The sequence below is a fragment of the Euprymna scolopes genome, chromosome 16 (assembly GCF_053919585.1).
Source record: "Euprymna scolopes isolate OS-2025 chromosome 16, ASM5391958v1, whole genome shotgun sequence".
NCBI lineage: Eukaryota > Metazoa > Mollusca > Cephalopoda > Sepiida > Sepiolidae > Euprymna > Euprymna scolopes.
The window spans coordinates 131,166,506-131,187,575 of record NC_136497.1 but is presented as its reverse complement, the minus strand read 5'-3'; the positions used below and the strand labels follow the sequence as shown (position 1 = coordinate 131,187,575).

Below are 21,070 nucleotides of genomic sequence, written 5' to 3'. Positions count from 1 at the left end.
AATATAACCTTTTTTCTTTTTTTTTTTTTTCTTCGATATTTACATTTTTTATTAATTAAACTGTACAAGTACCATTTATTTTTTTGAAGTGATTAAAAGAGCCATCGCGGCCATAAAAACTGCCAATTATATATATATATTTATATATATATATATATATATATATATATATATTTATATATATATATATATATATTTATATATATATATATGTGTGTGTGTGTGTGTGTGTGTGTGTGTGTGCGCGTGCGTGTGTGAATAAATAAAACAAAAAAATTCTTATAAATAATGCTACACTGATCGTAGTTGTGAAGGCCAAGAGAAAAAATACATAAAATCTCTTACATTTTAACAATGTACATTTCGAAAATGAAACAGATTCCTAAATTATTGTCATTCTTTCTCCCCCTCCCAGCCACATGACAAATTATATTTCCCGCGCTAAATAGGATCTGACTAATCAGAACGTTCATAGACAAATTGTTCATCTTTTAATGTGTTTGTTGCAATCCAATCTTTGAGAAACGTTGAACAATTCTCTTTCCTGCCTTTCCCGTTAATTCATTTGTTTAAAACCAAAAGAACTGCAAACTTTGAAACGAATATTCCTTTCTTCATCTCCATCAACGTATGTAATCACGTTTTAAAACTGATTGTTTTTAACCTGATTTTCAATTCTTATACGCCCCCCCCCCGTTTTTAAGAACTTGTGCTTTTGTAACCGAGAACACGTGATATTTAATTAAATACTATAATATTTAATAATAGCCTTAATATAAAGCAGTGTTTCTCAGAACTGGCCCCTTTAATCCGAGTTCTTGTGAGTCCTTCATGACAACTTGCGCTTGCGTTGACATGATGCCTACTTTCCTTTTTTTCATTCAGGGAAAATAGCTTTTATATTTACTATTATTCCATTTATGCAAGAAAAAAACCCAAACTTTTTTCATTCCAAATAAGGATAGTACCATTGAGACATAATGCACTACTGTGATATGGGCCAGATTTAGGTTTTCCTGTACTACTTTCGCTTCTTCGCTTACATGTCCCTATTTTGAATTCGTAGCAGCGGGCCGTGGTGGGCTTTTTTTCTATCAAAAACGGACATTAACAATGTTTTTATTTATTTATTTTTTTTAATGTTTAACATAAACTTATATATTGCACAGTAAATATAATTCAAATAAATAAAAACAAAAATAATTTTTCTTCAGTAAAAATTTCATTTTTTTTTCTTGATAAAAACTTTGGATTTAGTAAAATCCAAAGTTATTCTGGTAAATGACTATAATCTTTCAATTTATTAAGCAAAAATTAAAAAAGAAAAAAAAAAATGAAAATTTATAAAACTATTATTTCATAGTATTTTAAATTTAAATTCAGTTTGGTATTTTTTTTTACATTAGTTTCACCTCCACAATTTTTTTTTTTAAATGACTTTTATAGGTTTTTTTCGATTATGCTGAATAAGAAAATATTATTTCAATTTTACAGAGCCAAATAGTTTTCGAGATATAAATCCAACCTAAAAGCTATTGTAATTACTGACAGCCATTTTTTTTTTTTTTTACAACCGAGAAATTAGGGGTTTCCATTACTATACACATAGATTCAAAAAAGTTGTCAAAAACAAATAAATGTTATCAAAGGCAAGATAAGTTACTTTTCTACCTAACTGGATAAGATTTTAGTGTTTTTATTTAATGTAACATGTTTATTCAGCTCGAAAAACATATAGTGTTTACCGATGTATTGGAAAATTTAAAATGGCGCCCGACTCTCTCTTTGACACGGTAAGTTTGAGAAAAGGAGTTAAAAATAAAAAATATATATAAAATACTGTTAAAAACCCACCGAATATATGTCAGCCTATGTCACGATAACATATATTGAGCGATTTTCTAACAGTATTTTGTCTAGTTTTTTTTTATTCTTAACTCCTTTTCCCAAACTTACCGTTTCAAAGAGAGAGTCTAACAACTCATGCGCATGCGCCATTTTTAATTTTCCAATACATCGGTAAACACTGTATGTTTTTCGAGCTGAATAAATACGTTACATCAAATAAAAACGGGTTTGTATTACTGTACACATAGATTCGAAAAAGTTGTCAAAAAACAAATATATAACAAGTAAATGTTATCAAAGGCAAGATAAGTTACTTTTCTACCTAACTGGATATATTTTTCGTGTTTTTATTGTAACATGTTTATTCAGCTCGAAAAACATGCAGTGTTTACCGATGTATTGGAAAATTCAAATGGCGCCCGACTGTCTCTTTAACACGGTAAGTTTGGGAAAAGGTATTATAAATAATAAACTAGACAAAATACTATTAAAAAACAACCGAATATATGTCAACTTATGTCACGGTAACATATATTGAGCGAATTTCTAACAGTATTTTGTCTAGTTTATTATTTATAATACCTTTTCCCAAACTTACCCTCTCCGAGAGAGAGAGTCGGCCGCCATTTTGAATTTTCCAATACATCGGTAAACACTGCATGTTTTTCGAGCTGGTAAAACTATACAAACACCGTGACAGCGAATTAACCCTACCCCTAACCCTAACCCTAACCCCTAACCCTAACCCTAACCCTAACCCTAAACCTAACCCTAACCCTAACCCTAAACCCTAACCCTAACCCTAATCCTAACCCTAACCCTAACGCTGTCACGGTGTTTGTATAATAATACCTTCGAGCTGAATAAACATGTTACACTAAATAAAAACACAAAAAATATATCCAGTTAGGTAGAAAAGTAACTTATCTTGCCTTTGATAACATTTATTTGTTATATATTTCTTTTTTGACAACTTTTTCTAATCTATGTGTACAGTAATACAAACCCTATTTGTTTTTTGACAACTTTTTCGAATCTTATGTGTACAAACCTGATTAAATGATTCGAAATAATAAACATGATTTTTTGTTTTAATTTTATTATTTGGTACTTGTACACAGTTTAAGCAAGACATAACAAAAATGAAAATATCGAAAACAAAAAAAAAGTTGGGTTTGTATTACTGTACACATAGATTCGAAAAAGTTCTTAAAAAAGAAATATATAACAAATAAATGTTATCAAAGGCAAGATAAGTTACTTTTCTACCTAACTGGATATATTTTTCGTGTTTTTATTCAATAACATGTTTATTGAGCTCGAAAAGTATACAGTGTTTACCAATGTATTGGAAAATTCAAAATGGCGGCCGACTCTCTCTTAAACACGGTAAGTTCGGGAAAAGGTGTTATAAATAATAAACTAGACAAAATACTATTAAAAAACAACCGAATATATGTCAAGTTATGTCACGGTAACATATATTGAGCGAATTTCTAACAGTATTTTGTCTAGTTTATTATTTATTACACCTTTTTCCGAACTTACCGTGTTAAAGATAGAGTCGGCCGCCATTTTGAATTTTCCAATACATTGGTAAACACTGTATGCTTTTCGAGCTGAATAAACATGTTTCATTGAATAAAAACACGAAAATTATATCCAGTTTGGTAGAAAAGTAATTTATCTTGCCTTTGATAACATTTATTTGTTATATTTCTTTTTTAACAACTTTTTCGAATCTATGTGTACAGTAATACAAACCCTAAAAAACTACTTGATCAAATTAAGTGAATTTTCTTTTCAGATCGTCAGTCCAAAACATATATGTACAATCAGTCAGTGGCGTATCTAGGGTATGACAGGCATGGCCCGTGCCATGGGCGCCACTCTGACATGGGCGCAAAAATTGCTTGACAAAAATTAAAATTTGAACATATGCGTAATTACTGGAGCGAGTTTTTCTGCATAATTCCGATATATTCAAACCGGAATAAACGGAAGGTCACCACCCTTTTTTATATGCATTCCATGTCAAATCATCCAGGGCTTGACACCCATACCCTCAGATTTGGCTGTAATTTGCAGTGCAGGTAGACAATATAGAAACTAAGAAATCCTGAAAATTTGAGCATCTAATTCCAATCGGTTTCCGATTTAGAGCATTTTTTGTTTTCGTTTTTGCTGCATAATGTGGCGACCGGGATAAATTTTGTGATGTCATTTCTTTGAATATTTTCTGATTGAAAGATCGTGTGGCTCTGAAAATTTGCACAGGTAAGTATTTTGACCCAAGGAATCCAAAAATGGCATCAGATTTGCTAAAAAGTGAATCCTTATAGAGATATTAAGGGTTTTGGGATTTTTTACCCACATGCACCAAAATCCAATAAAAAAGGGTGTGGCTGATATGGTAATGCATTTTTTTTTCATATATTTTTTCTAGACACAATAAATTACCTCTGGACCAAAAATGGTAAAAAGTTCTTGTTCCGTTCACTCACAGTTTATGTTGAAAGTCGGGTCTATTTTCGATGATAATGAAAAATATTCCATCCCCTATTAGATGTAATAATTAATTTAGACATTTGCTAAACTGACATCACACCTTAATTTTGGAATAAATTTGCAAGTAAGCCAGATACTAAAAAGTTCTGATAACAATTTCAACAATTTCACATGCCTATAGTCTTCAAAATTAATTGATAAGGGTTGGAAACACCAAGTTATGATAAAAGTATGCTATTTTTTTTAAATAAGAAACTAGTAATAGGATGGTAAAAATCTTAAACTTTTAGTACTATCTCAATCCAACAATTTTTATTAGAAAACTTCTTCAGAAACTTTTTAACCCTCAAAATACCATGGTATTTTGATCCAACTTTTAAGACTTTCGTCTATATCTTCCTGAAAATGCAATTTTTTGCTCAGATCTTCCAGCTTCCTGAATATTTCTAACCTATCATATAGTGTCAAAAAATCATAAATTTACAAAATAATTTTTTTCAGGGATGTCCTTGAGAGTAACCCCTATAAAATTCTTAAGAAATTCCAAAATAATAAAAGTGACCTAAAATGATCTAAATTATTAGCCTAATTTCCAATTTCAAAAACGATTCTGAAAAAAAAAAATGTTAAACTTTTCCATAGCTGGTACTAAAAGATAAAATGAGGAATATTTATTTTTAAGCTACCAGTACAAATAAAACCTAATAACAAATATATGATGTATGTGGATTTATTTTAGCTGTGTAGGGAAAAAAACAACCATAAAACATGACCTTTTGATTTCTATCCAGTCCTTCAGCATTGACAAATCTAACAAGAAGGTGCTAAAAGGTCTTAACTTTGGTTTTTAAGCTGCTGGCTATTTATTGGTTGAGGCTGCTCTCTGTTTACTGGTTTGTAAAACCAAGTTCTAAATATATAACAGGGGGATGGGTGAAGATAAAAAGCAATAAAAATTAATTTTACTGAAACCGTTTTGCCAGTTGAGTTTGTCTTGGAACTGACAAGACCCACAAATACAGACTAGAAGATTGAAATTTTGTCAGTCACCATAAAAATGTAAGTTATATTTTAATCTAAATGTAGAATTTAAGTAGATATTTTTACTATATAAAACTACTATTTATCTTATTATTATTATTATTATTATTATTATTATTATTATTATTATTATTATTATTATTATTTTAAAATAAGTTTTCAGTAAAATTCTCTCTCATAAACAAAAGTGGTATTCTACATTTTATTTTAAAAGATTACACATGAACACACTGAAAAACTTGACAAAGAAATATATCAATTCTTTTAGAATTTATTCACATGTAAATTTAATTAAAAATATTTCTTAGTTATTTAAGTATTTTCGGATAGTTAATAGAATAAATTTGGTATGTATGCAGAATATAAGCCGTGCTAAAATAATGTTATTTAGAAATTCATTTTTTTTTTAAATGAGGAGGAGATGACATTTTATAACTTTTCTTCTTCCACCTAACAATTAAATAAACAAAAATGTTGTAAATTAAACTTGATCTTATCAAAAAATATCATAGTCCGCATTCTGCATGAGCACCAATAAATTTGTTATCGGAAATAAATTCTGGGCATTTTTGAGAATTATTCATTTATTTTGCAAGATGTGGCTTAAAGATTCCACTGGAATAAAAATCAAGCTACATTGCATCCATTCATCTGCTACTAAAGAAATATAAGTGACCGTTAGCATATTAATTTGTAATAATATCTGGAAAAAAAAATTGTTAATTGCTTTAAAAGTAAGAATGGTCATGGTATGGGAAATCAATTTTATGTTAAATTTAAATGCAAAACTCATCTCTCAATCTGCATGCTAAAATAATTGTTTTGGTTATGAAGGTCAGGTTATTATAATTTTTTATAAGTTTCCCATTAGTTTTTGGTTTTGATGGTGATTAAAGCCTAAAGTTATTCTCCAAAAGAAAACGTGTATTTTTACAAAAAAAAAAAGTTATAATGAGAATGTTTACGAAAATTCTAAAACTTTGAAATTTAGCTATATTTTTGATTTTTCATATCTTTCTTCATAACTTTTTTTTCACGTGTGAAAATACATTTTTTTTTTCTTTTGAAGATTATTTTAGACTTTAATCTTTCGAACACAATCAAAAATTACTCGGAGGCTTATAATGATAAGCCGGCTGTCGTAACTGCACCCCATCAGTTTTTAGCGGCTAGGACGCATTTTGTCAACTTTGCCGTTTGTTTTGTCTTTCCGCGAAAGATAAGCGAACACAATAAAAATGCCAGAATTATATTCACTAAATTAACTATTAAAAACCCTGTTACATCCACATTGCATATACTTTATATGCCTAGTGTATTCGCCTTCCAAAAAGTCTGCATATTGCATCTGCTGCCTGCTCTATTCCCGATCAGAGCATCAATCCACATTGCAGCAGGAGGGTGGATTTAGTCAGTGGAAAGCACCTGAAAGGATGACCGTTCATGAAAATGCTAAGAATCATCGAGAGTGTTTTACACTGTGGAAAGAACTGGAAAGAAATCTGACTGAAAAAAAAGGGATTCTTGATGTAGAACTCCAGTTACAAATTGAAAAAGAAAAGCAGAAATGGCGTGACATTCTCATGAGAATATTACACGGTATCAAATACTTGACAAAACAGAACCTTGCTTTGTGAGGACACAGGGAATCACTTCAGGCAGATGGTAACTCAAATGTGGGTAATTTCCTTGGTTTAATGAAATTTCTTGCCGTCTTTGATCCTGTGATGCGAGAGCACCTCGCTCTTACTGAAAATCATCCTTACGCATTATCTTACATTTCCCCAGGTGTTCAGAATGAATTTATTCATATTATGGCATCTACCGTTCGCAAGAATTTACTAGACAGCATTAAAAAAGCTAAGTATTATGGTCTTCTATTCGACTCAACTAGCAATACACATGAAAAAATTGAAATAGCTTAAAATATTTCAATATTGGTATGCATAGAAAGAGCTTGATGAGCTAAGAAAGAATCTTTTAAAATTTTTTAAATCTGATTAAAATTAAGGAAGTTATGGCTATTTTTGTGCCTCACACGTTTGGATATTTTTCCCTCTTTAAGACCATATGCGTTTCGTCACATTTTTTACACTACTTTTTCAGTAAAAATGTCATATCTTTGTTAAAACACAAGATTAAGAAATGAAATTTACCATATAAGTGTATTTTTGTACAAGGAATCAGAATATGCAACTGAAAATCTCCCAAAGTTTATGGTTTCCAAATAATCTGCAGTAAATGTGCATAAATGTGCAGCAATTCCTTAAAAATGCCATGTATCCATAAACAGAAAAGAAGTTGGAGAACTCAAAGTTGAATTGTAATGTGCTTTATGTACAAAAAACTTAAATCTAAACATGAGACCATTTAAAAATGAATATATTGCAATATTTCTTTGGTATTATTGTAGATTAACACCTTCTGTTTAACCCCACTCAATTCTTTCTGACCACCCCTCCAAAATGTGATTCTACCTTTTTAGGAAATTATGTATAAAATGCCATGAAAAACTTTAATGAAAGATAAACAAATTATTTTAGAATTGAATGTAAAATAATTTCCTATTACAGGTCATTCTAGCATTTTAGGGCAGTTAACTGTTTTTTTTTCTATGGGAAAATATGCATGCTTTTTTTTTTTTTTAAGATGATTATGTGTAGTTTTAAGAGGGTTTCTATGCAATGAGAATACGGGGACGGTTGCCATTCGGACTTTGAATTAATTGTAGGGCTAAGGAAAGTTATGTGTGAACATACTGAAAACTTGACAGAGACCAAGCTAACAAAAACAATATTAGAGGGGGGAGCGGTTAGTTTCACAAAAATTTAATGTAAAATAATTCACCATTTCCTGGCCATTCTAGCATTTTAGGACAGTTAACCAATTTATTTTTATGTGTATTTTTCTTTAAGGAAGGATCTATTTTTTGTTTGTTTGTTTTAGATGCTTGTATGTGGCTTACAGAGGTATTTTGTTGGGGGGGCTTGCCACTCGAACTTAGTGTTATTGTTAGGGTTAAAGAGTGTTTTAGGAGGAGACTTGCCACACATAATTTGGATTAGAGGTGAAGTTAAGACAGCTTTTTTTCAAAGAGAGCGTTCATCACTCATATTTACTGTTAGCGGTTCATAATTATTGGCTTTATATTATATATTTAGTTTTAATTTAATAAGAAACTGCGTTGCGAAATTTCAAAGAAAATTCCATAAATTTGTTGATTTCTATTTTCGAGGTTGAAGGTGTTAATTCCATAGGCCGTTTATACTACGCTGGAGCAGGTTGTAAAAATATCTTTCGCTTAATAAGTAGAAAAAAAAATTAACGAAATAAAAAGCTTCCTAATTGTAGTTTGATGTGTTTTCTAACTGCTTTTAAAATTTCAAGAATATTGATATAGATTTTGAGGGTTTGTATTACTATACACATAGATTCGAAAAAGTTGTCAAAAAAACAAATATATAACAAATAAATGTTATCAAAAGCAAGTTACTTTTCTACCTAACTGGATAATTTTTTAGTGTTTTTATTTAATGTAACATGTTTATTCAGCTTGAAAACAGTGTTTACCGATGTTTTGGAAAATTTTAAATGGCGCCCGACTCTCTTGAAACGGTAAGTTTGGGGAAAAGAGTTAAAAATAAAAAAGTAGACAAAATACTGCTAGAAACTTGCTCAATATATGTTACCGTGACATAGGCTGACATATATTCGGTGAGTTTTTAACAGTATTTTGTATAGTTTTTTATTTTTAACTCCTTTTCTCAAACTTACCGTGTCAAAGAGAGTCGGGCTGGGCGCCATTTTTAATTTTCCAATACATCGGTAAACACTGTACGTTTTTCGAGCTGAATAAACATGTTACATTAAATAAAAACACTAGAAAATTATCCAGTTAGGTAGAAAAGTAACTTATCTTGCCTTTGATAACATTTATTTGTTATATATTTTTTTTTTGACAACTTTTTCGAATCTATGTATAAACGAGATTTTGATACTTATTTTGATTTTGAAAAAAAAAACATTTGTGGCTGTTCGCAGTAAAACATTGTTTTAATTCGTTGTTCAAAACTAATTTAAAGAATAAAAGTACATGCAAGCTATATATCTACAAAAGTTTATTTTGTTTTTTTAACCATGTTTTTAAATTTGACGAGAAATGTGAGAAATTGCAACAGATTCATAATGCCGAATTGGTTGGGATTGTTGTTATTATATATTCTGAAAACCGAATAGTTCTAAACTAATGTTATTCTGATAACAAAATAGCTCTAATTAAAAATAAGAACATTTATATTCATATTTTCATGTTTTTTCTTAATTCGTTCTTGAGTAAAAATTAAAGAACGCGTGCTTGTGTATAACTGTGCTATCGCTGATTCTACAGGCTGGAGCTGCTGCTGCTTCTAGTAATACTAACTTCATTTGACCAAATTCGAGAAATAGAAACAATTTTTTTTTTTCGGGTAGGTCCTTTTAAATTATCAATTACCGCGGTCCTACTCAACATAAAATAATACTTTTAATTGATAAAGATAATAAAAAGATTGATTTACTTACTACTGGGTGTCCGAAGAATTTTTTTTTCAAAATGTTCAATACTCGTCATATTAAAGTCTTATTTTTAACACGACAAAAAAAGAAATGGTCAAAAATATTTCGGACACTTGACAGTATTAAGATTAACACCTCTTCTAATTGGTTCCCAAATCTCATGACGAAATTCTTCATACAATCACGGTACGGACCTTTAGTAAACAGGGGGGGGTCATTACAAAACCTTACCAAAAACGCCATTTTATGACGTTCACATTTTTATCACTAGTAATTTGAAGACTTGAAGTGCTTTGGTTTAAAAAATATGTCTATTTTAGTAGAACTACCTTGAAATCTGTGATTATCCAAAGCGTTTTTTCGTCCGTGTGTATTACTAACCCAACCCCGGACCAGGCACATCGTGAGCAGATTTCAGAAGTTGTAAGGTTTGTGGATATTGATTTTGAAAGGAAAACAGTTTGTGTTAGAGAGTCCTTTCTGGGTTTTCTCCATATACGTCAGAAGGATGCTGCAAGTTTCGTTGAAGTTATCATGTAACAACTGGAGAAAGACCAGATGAAGATAGAAGATTGTTGGTCACAATGTTATGACAATGCTGCTGTGATGGCGGGACACAGAAGTGGTGTGCAGCAAAGAATAAATGAAAAAAACAAGCTGGCAGTGTTTGTAAATTGTGATAACCATTCACTTAACCTTGTAGGTGTTCAGGCAGCCAGGCAAGACACAGAAATGGTCTCGTTCTTTGGAGTTATTGACTCATTGTATAGCTTCTTTTCCCGTTCCACACAGCGGTGGGAGAAATTAAAAGATGCTGTCCCACTGGTTTTAAAGGCTGAAGCAGAAAGCCATTGGAGTTCTAGAACAAGCAGTGAAGCCCGTACAAATGTATCTTGACAAAATCGTTGATGTACTAGACAGCATGATAGAAGATGTCAGCCAAACAATTGATACCCAGAGTGACGCTAAACAACTAGTAAATCGCATACTAACATACGAGTTTCTAACATTGTTGGGTTTTTGGCACAAAATACTTACGCCAATAGATAGAGTGCAAAAACGATTGCAAGACAAGACAATGAATTTTCACAATGCTGCCCTAGACATAAAAGGCCTAAGAGATCATTTCAATGATGCAAGAGAAAATTTAGTTGATGAATGCTTGGAAGATGGCAAGAACCTTTGTGAAAAATGGGACGTTTAAATCAAAAGAAGGACAAGGGGAAAAACAAGAATGGCTGGTGAAAATGCACGAGATGCCGGGTTATCAAGAACAGATGAAATGAAACGAGTCATGAAGGGAGCTCTAGACCACCTGCACAAAGAGATGGATGATCGATTCTCCCGGTTATTTGACATCGATTCCAAATTTGGCTTTCTGTTGGATGTCCAAGGCCTTTGTTACGGTCCTGACTCATCTGACTGTGAACAATTAGAGTCTATGTGTGAAAATTTAGGAGCTGTGTACAGTTCAGACATAGATGGCAAGCAATTATATGAGGAGATTATTGATTGCAAAATGTTGATATCAAGTCGTGCCAACTTAGTTATCGCATCCTGAAGACCTTCTGACATTCATAGTTGAATATGGTGATGAGAGCGTATTTCCCAATCTTCGAATTGCTTTGCAAATAATGTTGACAATGGCAGTGTCTATTGCAAGCTGCGAGCGAAGTTTCAGTAAACTGAAACTAATTCTTTCATGTCTCCGAGCCTCAATGAGTCAGGACAGATTGTGTGATCTAGCTTTGATGAGTATAGAAAGGGAAGAATTAGAGAAAACTAACTTTGATAAAATCATAGACGAATTTGCTTCCATAAAGGCACGAAAAGTGTTATTTTAGAATGTTATTATTGAAACAAAAAAGGCCGGATTTATTGAGGTTTATTGTGGTATGTTTGTTATCCTTCAATTTCTTCATAATAAAAATAAATGAAGTATGTTGTAGTCCTTTCTTTTTGGATAATTTAGAATTTTATTTCTTAAAGCAAGAATAACCATATAATTACTTTATTAAAACATTCATTTCATGGTTTATCTTTCGTTAAAATTGTGCCTGTATTATAATATTATGTAGGTTAGGTATATCTAAGGTATAAATTATTAAGAAGGGGCGCACATTCAAACTTTGCCATGGGCGCCATTTTACATAGGTACGCCACTGCGTACAATATAACCTTTTTTCGATATTTTCATTTTTTAATGTCTTGATTAAACTGTACAAGTGCCAATTATTTTTATTGTGCAATAAGGTTAATGTGAACGGATTGGGTCCCGAGATCCAGTATCTTCCTAGTTTGGGGAAAAGGTGGGCACGTCATATTCTGTGACCGGTGTCGAGCCAAAAAAATTAACCGTATGAAGATGTCATATTGCAAAAATCGCGTAAATCGATCAAGTATTTTTTTTTTTTTTAACAAAATTAAATTTCAGGACACATTTTATTGAAGAATTAGTGGTGGCATCATAATTACAAATAATCGGGAATGTAGGATCAGCAAGGGCAGACAAATCGATTTTGGAAAAAAAAAAATCTTTCCACCCTTGAAAAATCCTCGAAAATTACAATTTTTTTTTAAGGTTTTCGGGGGCGCTAGAAACGAAAATAACGTTTATGAACACAATTTAACGTAAAATGAGCACACCACACACGCCCCCCCCCCCTCAACAAAAATTCTATGTTTATATTGGGGGGTGGTGGGGTGATCAATTTACGTAATCTTCGTTTGGTGACAGATACGTACATTATAGAGATTTTTAAACATTTTTCTTGAAAAAAAAATTTGTCAGTGTAGTTTAGCGGCGTAAATTATTTGACAGACAAAAATTTATAAAAATTATTTATTTTTATATAAAACATTATTAGACCCGAAAGCTAAAATAAAACCTGAAAAACTTTAATTTTTATTATTTTTTCAACATTTTTTTTTTTTTATTAGATTAAATATACATGGTGACCCAAAAGAAACGGGCCCCAACTATAATTAGGCCCCGTTTCTTAGTGTTTTGTCCGAATGAAATGACACTTTGGTCATAACTAGTTTATTATATTCAAAACATCACATCAAAATACTAGGGTCTTTGGCCTTTTTTCTCTGTTCTACAGCATATGTTCTAGATGGCCTCCATTTAGCTTTTGTTTTTTGTTTTTTTGGTCACCCTGTACAACAATTGAGATCGCCATCTTGTTTTGAAAATTTGCCCTTTCTAAGGATTGCCAGATTGGCCTTTTTGAAGACAAATTTGGCCTTTTTGAAGACAAATTTGGCCTTTTTTGGAGACAAATTTGGCTTTTTTATGCTATTGTGTGAAACCTGTTAATATATATATATTTTTTAATTTTATAATATAAAACCAAAGCTTTTCTAAATAAAAATGATTAAACAAAGAACTAAATTATCTAAATTAATTTTTCCTGTTTTACAGGACTAAATTATCTAAATTAATTTTTCCTGTTTTTATAAAACTAAATTATCTTAATTCATTTTTCCTAATTTTATAAAACTAAATAATCTAAATAAATTTTCCTGTTTTTATAAAACTAAATTATCTAAATTCATTTTCCCTGTTTTTTTCAAAACTAAATTATCTAAATTTGTCTTAATTTTCTGTTTCAGAAAAAAAAAAAGTTAAATCTAAAAAAAAATCTTTGAAGGAGAAAGAAAATAAAAAAAAATGGAAGACAAAATCCTAAACACTTCCACAATTAAAACATTTGATATAAAATCTGTTCCAACCACACGAGAACCAAAATGCATTCGTTGTCGTAACCATGATTTAATTTCAAGGATGAAAGGTCACCAGGGTCATTGTCCGTACACACAATGCATGTGTCGTAAATGTTTGGCTTTGGCCGAACGGCGTCGTGTCAGTAGACAAAAGCTAAGGCTCCAACGTGAGGAAGAGAGTGATTTTCGGAGACTCCTTCAATCTTCAAACCGATCGCCATCCTTAGATCATCAGGCGAATCTTTCGGCAAACATCATAAATGGTGAGTTGAAGTTTTAAATTAACCTTTTCATGCATTATTTATTTTGCTATATTTCTTTCTTTCTCTCTCGCTCTCCAGATATGGGTTAAGCCTTTTGTGCATGATTTTTTTTACAGAAATTATACGTACCTGTGTCAAAACTATGCACGCGCATGCGTGTTCAAAAATGGCTATCAATGTTAACATTAGAAAGTAAATTTCTTAATATCCTGAAAGCTACTTGTTTTCGGCAAATTTAAATATGATATTCATTTTCAGTATACCTGAAAACCTATGTCGTTTTAAAGGTGATTGTAAAAGTGGAAAGTAAATAAAAATTTACCATGCCATTTAGTTGAGCTGACTTTCCAGAAAGGCCTGTAACGGCTAATAGTGGAGGCGAAACATATTCCCCAATGTCTCTGATTGTTGGAGACGCCCTCTCCAATCGGATTAATGGACTATCTCATGATGTCACTTCTGGTGACGTCACTTCCGGTAACATACAAATGCCCGGCAGTCAGAGATTGGTACGCGTCCAAGGAGGTCGTATGCAAACGCCCAACGTTTGAGGAATGGTATTGCTCAACCCGCCTTAAAAGTTCTGTATTCCTTTCGTTTTATTACCATTTAACAACATAACACTGACTTTAACAAAAAAAAAAATATTGTTGGTTAAAAGTCAAAATTTATGACAATTTTGACACATCCAGTTTTGTTAGATTTTTAAAGTTAAGCAACATTCAGCCTGGCTAGCATCAGATGGGTTGCCATTTAGGAACATTAAGCACTGTATTTAAGTGATACCTCAGCAAGATGAAAACCCCTGCCTTGCAGTTCCAGGTCCCTTTTGAGCAGGATAAAGCGTTTTTCTTTTTCTTTTTTTTTTCCCCACAAAGGAGTCACCATCTATCAAGGCCTGAAGGCCACTCAAGGATAAGGATTAATGAGTGTACAGATTGTAGTAATCGTTAGTAGTGGGTATTTGGTAAATTGGATTACTTAAGGGGACGGTTCAACAAGAATTTGTTTATGTTGGACTTGAAGATGACCATATTTTAGTTAGTTGGAGAGCAGGGAAATGGAAGTTTGGTGAGGTTAGACCATAGATTGGAGCTCAGGCGAGTTGTGGATAAAGATTGTAAGTATTATTATGTTTTACAGACATTGTATATACCTGATCTAACTTGCCTTTGAACCATGTGCCGTCAAGTTGAGCTGACTTTGTAGACTCAGTTGCAAAGCAAACAGAGAATATCTTTAACTCCAACTCGCTTTTTTAGTTGTACCACAACATTTATTTTCTCATTCTCGTTACTGCTGTGACGACAACCACGTGATCATCTTCTCAAATGCCATGCACGCCTCTTACATGACCTTGAACATTATCGCCATCTCTAACGTGATATCCTTTTTGAAGTTTTTATTTGTCCCTACCAGTGACGTCATTCCGCATGCATTTGCATATGTGCGTCCGTACTATGCTACAAACGTTTTTGTTAGATTACTAAAGTTCAACAGCGTTGAACCTAGCCAGTATCAGATAGGTAACAATTTGGGAATACCAGGTACTGTATGTATTCAGGTAAGAAGGTCTATATAATACTCCAAGGAGATAAACTGCCATCCCTTGCACAGTTTCAGGATACCCGAGGGCATAATAAAGATTCGAAAATCAAGGTAAAAAAGATTGTCATGATTTTTTACAAACATTCTACGTACCTGATCTAATTTGCTCTTGAATCTGGGGGATTCGCCAACGTCTTGGGGGAGCTGGATTCTGTTATAACAAGCTGCATGCAAGACAGGCACAAGATGCTGTATGTTTTTATATATATATATATATATATATATGTATATATATATATATATATATATATATATATATATATGTATATATATATATATATAAGCGCCCTCAACACAAGCCTAGGAAGATGTTCAAGGACTCTACAAAGAATAATTTGAAAGTCTTACAAATCGACATCGACACATGGGAAGAACTTACTCTGCAAAGGCCAAAGTGGCAAAAGCTTGTATGTGAAAGTTGTGATGCTCTAGAAAAAAGAAAGCAAGCCCACAGTAATCTGAAGCAAGAGCTTAGCAAAGGTTTAAATTGATGGTCTTAACCATGACACACAGAGCTGGAAATGTAATACATGTGAACGAGTGCTTTTGTCAAAAGCTGGCTACATCAACCACCTTAAGTCACACAAAACTCCTGTTCAGGTCAACTTTGCACCTGTTAGTCCGAACCAAACGATCTGTTTAACATGCAGCAAAGTTTGCAAGTCTACTGTTGGTCTGAGAAGACATGTGATTGTTCATAGGAATACCCTTCAACCTCCAGAGGAAGTCAACTCGGTGGAAATTGCTCAATTTGTATGTCACATCTGCGGTGGGAGTACAGATTCATCTTAGATGGCATGGACGACATGCTTGGGAGAACTCAATGTGACGGCGATCATCTGGAAAGATGTAGCAATCATCATCATATATATATATATATATTCTTTATTCACTCCCAGGCATTTTATCACAGCAGGAGTGAATGGCCATCTTTGGCTTGGGTTTTCTCTGTCTCCATTTTGAGATTGTTGCTCCTTTATGGGGGTACTTGTTTAACCCATCCCTTCCCTTTGGCGTCTCAAAATCCAACTCCACAAAAATTAACTCGGCTTGTTCAAACCAGAACCCTTGACATGTCAGATCCAGTCCCCGTTTGCATAACTTCCGGTGCAACTCAATGGTCACCCAGTTTGATACTTGTCACAACATGACCCTTTGACCCTTTCTGCACCTGCATGTTTGCTCAACCTATTGTTTCTCACGATTCAATTTGTTGTTTACTCTGCTAGATAGATAGACAGATAAATGCTTTATACCTGGCATTGCCCGGCGTTTATTAAACAACATTGCTGCGATGGGACAGAGGTTGGAGTTTGGTTGATAGTGAGGGACTTATTAGGTTGGGAACTCCTTTTTGAACCCTGTCTAAAAGGGAGAGAGAAGCGGTAGATGCGCCAGCTCAGATGTTGCGACAATTCTCTATGCATGGGCGAATGCTGGCTTTGTAGGGGTATAGGGTGTTATATCGAGTATTGAGTGATTTTCTAACACGTTAGAGAGAGAAAGAGAGAGAGAATGAGAAAGATAGAGAGAAAGAGAGAGAGAGGGAGAATGAGAGAGAGATTGCCTTCGTTGATGTGAGGATCTAAATTGAACAAAAACTTATTAACACAAAACAAACAATGCCTATTGACACTCCTGAAAAGATCAATGCCGTAAGTAGGAGTAAACATTTATCAGGGAGAGAGTTCTACAAGCCAATAATTTTTAGAAAGAAGCTACTGAAATAAAAAGATGTATTAAAGCGAGGTACCTTAACTTTAACTCTCCTTTGTCTGCATTAAGGAACAATAGGAAGATATATGTAAAGATACCCGAACAGCAAAGTGATGAAGCCCACTAGACCAACGAGTCGCACGAGTTCAAACAAATGAAGCAGGAAATAAATTAGACAATTCATAATAGTACTTATACAAGAGACTAGTACAACCTTGCCTGTGAGAAAGAAGATAAAAAGAAGCGGAAAAGATGGAGCAATAAAATTATAGATACACTTCGGAAATTTATCAATGACTCTTAAATGGGAACTAAATTCACTAGACAAAATATGACAGCAATATAAGGATCTATAGTAGATTTGTAGAGAATGAATCAGGCAATTCTGAATTGTCCGAAAACTTATTAACACACAACAAAAAATGCCTACTGACATTTTTGAAAAGACCAATACTGCAAGTAGGAGTAAACACTTATCGGAAAAAGAAGTTCCACAAGCCAACAATTCTTAGAAGCTACCGAAATAAAAAATCAACAACATGTCAACAAAAACGGTCCTCTCGCGATGACGACCAGTTCTACACATGCGTCAGATGACGTCGTGACCTGATTTACTTTAAAAAGTTGAAAAACTGAACAAATTTCATGTACGTCGCATTAGGTCAGTTGGTTAACGCGTTGGTTCGTTATCTAAACGTTTTGGGTTCGAATCGTGGTGTCAGATATCTTTTTTTTTTTCTTCTTTTTTTTCGATTTTTTAAATTTAAATATTGAACCAGTGTTATTTAAGCCATTTTTTACGTATGTTTTCCTGTTTTTTTTTTGTTTTTTTTTTACTTCACTTATCCACCCCCGACCACATACCCAAAAACACCCGGGTACCCACCGATTTTTAAAATTTTAATATCGAAACAGGCTTATTTAAGCCGTTTCTTTTTTGTTTTTTCGATTTTTACATTTAACATTGTTCGTTTGCCTTACGTTAGTTTTTTTTTTTTTTTTTTTCGATGTTCTTTTTATATGCTCTTTAAATAATAATATCTAAGACTTACGAACGAGGGTCGTGTGTGTATTTAATTGGCCCGACTTTCACGCGCTATTTTTTCCAGATTTTTAGATCGTCACGTGTATCTTTGCTTTTCAGTATAAAAAAGCGAAACTGGATTCGAATCAGCAGTTCCCGGTGGTCTCCGGAAAGCGATGTAAACGTTTGGTCAATGTCGGCTTTTTAGCGTCATATCAAATAATTGCTTTCGTCTGGACACTCCCCTAATAAATGAGGAGTTGGGTTTCCCCAAAGTTGGGTAAAAACAAACAAACTGATTTATTGACCTCATTAAAAACTGTCCCGCAGAAAATGTTAACTGTTGACTAGCTATTGTTTACAGCGTCAGAACGCTCGCAGAAAATGTTAATTCCACAATTTCCACTTGACCTCACTAAGTCATTAGGTGCGGGCACCTGTCAATTCTCTTCCTACTTTAATAAATTCAAATGCCTTTCAGTAAATCTTTCTTGCTGGCCAATTGGTTAACGTGTCATGTTTTTTTTCACATTTTATTTTCCAACTTCACCTCAGGGCTTCGGGTTCGATCCTACCTACATACCAAAACTACCCCCACCTACCCCACCTCCCTCCCACCCCCTCGTGTTTCTCACCCGGGCAATGCCGGGTACCTCCACTAGTCTCTATATATAAAAGTGAAAATGTGTATGTATGTGTGTTTGTATGTCTCGCAAAAACTTTCGACAGAGGCGACGGATTTTCATGAGATAGGTATCATTTTTAAGCTCGAACCTTCGGCCGACAAATATCGAAAAATTGGCCAAAAACATTCATTCCTTCACCCTCAACAAGACCCTTTTCTACCTGGAGGGGTGGAAAAAAAATCGTATCTTCATGACAAGATGGCTTCTATGCATGCGTCAAGACACGCGAAAGATGTTATACCTTGAATTTGTTTAAATATAAAAACCGACCTAGATTCGTCCACGTGTTCATAGTGCAATGGATTAACTGACAGCGTCGTTATCTTAAGATTGCAGGTTCAATTCCAGTTGTCAGGTATTTTTTTTTTTTATTTTTAAACTTTTAATATTGAAACAAGGCTATTTATACTTTTTTTTTTTTTTCGTTGTGTTTTTTTTGTTTTTGTTTTTCCAAACGTTCATTTTTAAAAAAAATTTTTTTCACTTTTGTTTATCCGATTTTTTTAAAGAAGTTTTACGTCCGTTCAATTTTTTTTTTTTTTTTTTTTTTCCGATTTTTTTTTTTTAAAGTTTAAACAGGGTTATTACTTTGCTTATTCTCCCCCCCCCCCCCCAACCCCAAACACCTGGCCAATGCCGGGTACCCCCGCTAGTAAAGGGCTAAAAAGAAAATCTAATTTTTAAATTTTTTATTTTCAGAACCTAACACAATGTGGTCCCGCAAGAATTGGCCGATGAACTTATCGCTTACGCCTTCGACGAACGGCAATCAACATCCTTGCAGTCTAAATTCTGGAACCTCACTGGCTTCTGAAAGTCTGTGCACCAACATCTACTCACCAAACAAAGTTGCTGACTTCTTCCCTCCGTATGCCCACATGTCTCCGAGCTACCTGCCAACAGCCGCACATATGCAGAACCTTTCATACAAACCTTATAACAATGATCCTTCCACGATGTATGGCAGGTCGTATTTTAACCCTGTCGATTATAACCGCACTCCTGTCACCCAACAAATAGCGAACAATAGATTCGGTATTTGTCAGGAGTCGCACTACATGTTCAATTGGCCGTCGAAAGAAACCACATACATTCCGACAGACTTGGCTGAGGACTGTTCAATGGAGGCCTGCTCATTGGTTAACAATACCAGAAAATAAGGGTCAGAAGTAATTTTTTTCTCCCTCAACACTCATCTTTAAAATTGGAAAGGTTTTCGGGTATGCTGAAAACGAATATTACATTTAAATTTGGTGCAGACAACTAGTTTTCTGGATCTTACGACTTTTATTATTCAATGTAATCCATTATGTTTTTACCAGAGGCCATGTTTTTCCAAACTGAAGAGTGCTACTGCGTGCTATGAAACACCTCACTTCCTCCCATTCGTGTATGTCTGTTTATTAAAAATGTATTGGGAAAATAAATGTCTTAATATCCAAAAAACTACTTGTTGGCACCAAAGTTGAATATGATATTAGTGTTCGGCAGACTCAAAAACCTATAAAATTGTCATTTTAAAGGTTACTATTAAGGTTGGAAAGAAAGTAAAAATTTACTGGCTCATAATTGAACCTCGGATTCTTATTAGTTGTTGAGACTCGACTTCAAACATTGGAATCAGGAGTTAAAACTTTTTAAATATGGCATTTATCCAGTTTTGCTCTCATATTCAAAAAATTCTCGTAAAAAGAATGGCACAAATATTTTATTATGAACTTTAATGTTAGAGTTTTTTTTTGTTTTTTAACACCCCCCCCCCCCCCCCAAAAAATAAAGCAATACACCAAAAATTGCGTAAATTCATCAAATATTTTTTTTTAACAAGAAAAAAACTTATTTTAATGCTGAAATGTCTTGTCTGCCATTTTATGCTTACATTAAGGTCAGCATCTAAAGGACAAAATTCAACCTGCAGTCATCATAATAATTCTGGCTCAACCACAAAATTGTTTTATTTTATAAAAACAAAAATACTGGATTAATTTACATAAATTTTGGTGTACATTTTTTTTTTTTTTTTTTTTAAGTCTAGTTATCTTTTTTTTTTTCTTTTTTTACTCTTGTTTTTTTTTTTTTTTTTACTTCTTATT

General features: G+C 33.1%; 1 protein-coding gene across 1 annotated transcript; it reads left to right on the top strand.

The window, feature by feature from the left end:
- Positions 1 to 465: 465 nt before the first annotated feature.
- Positions 466 to 20,739, top strand: LOC145296275 (uncharacterized). Its single transcript, XM_080142476.1, has 3 exons — positions 466 to 628; positions 13,570 to 13,943; positions 19,677 to 20,739. The coding sequence occupies exons 2-3, from the start codon at positions 13,628 to 13,630 to the stop codon at positions 20,135 to 20,137; spliced, it is 777 nt and encodes a 258-aa protein (XP_079998602.1). The 5' UTR covers positions 466 to 628; positions 13,570 to 13,627; the 3' UTR covers positions 20,138 to 20,739.
- The last annotated feature ends 331 nt before the right edge of the window (positions 20,740 to 21,070 follow it).

Coding starts and splice junctions, on each gene's coding strand:
- LOC145296275 (XM_080142476.1), top strand. CDS start 13,628: ATGGAAGACAAAATCCTAAACACTTCCACAATTAAAACATTTGATATA. Junction 13,944..19,676: donor TTCGGCAAACATCATAAATG/GTGAGTTGAAGT, acceptor TTTTATTTTCAG/AACCTAACACAATGTGGTCC.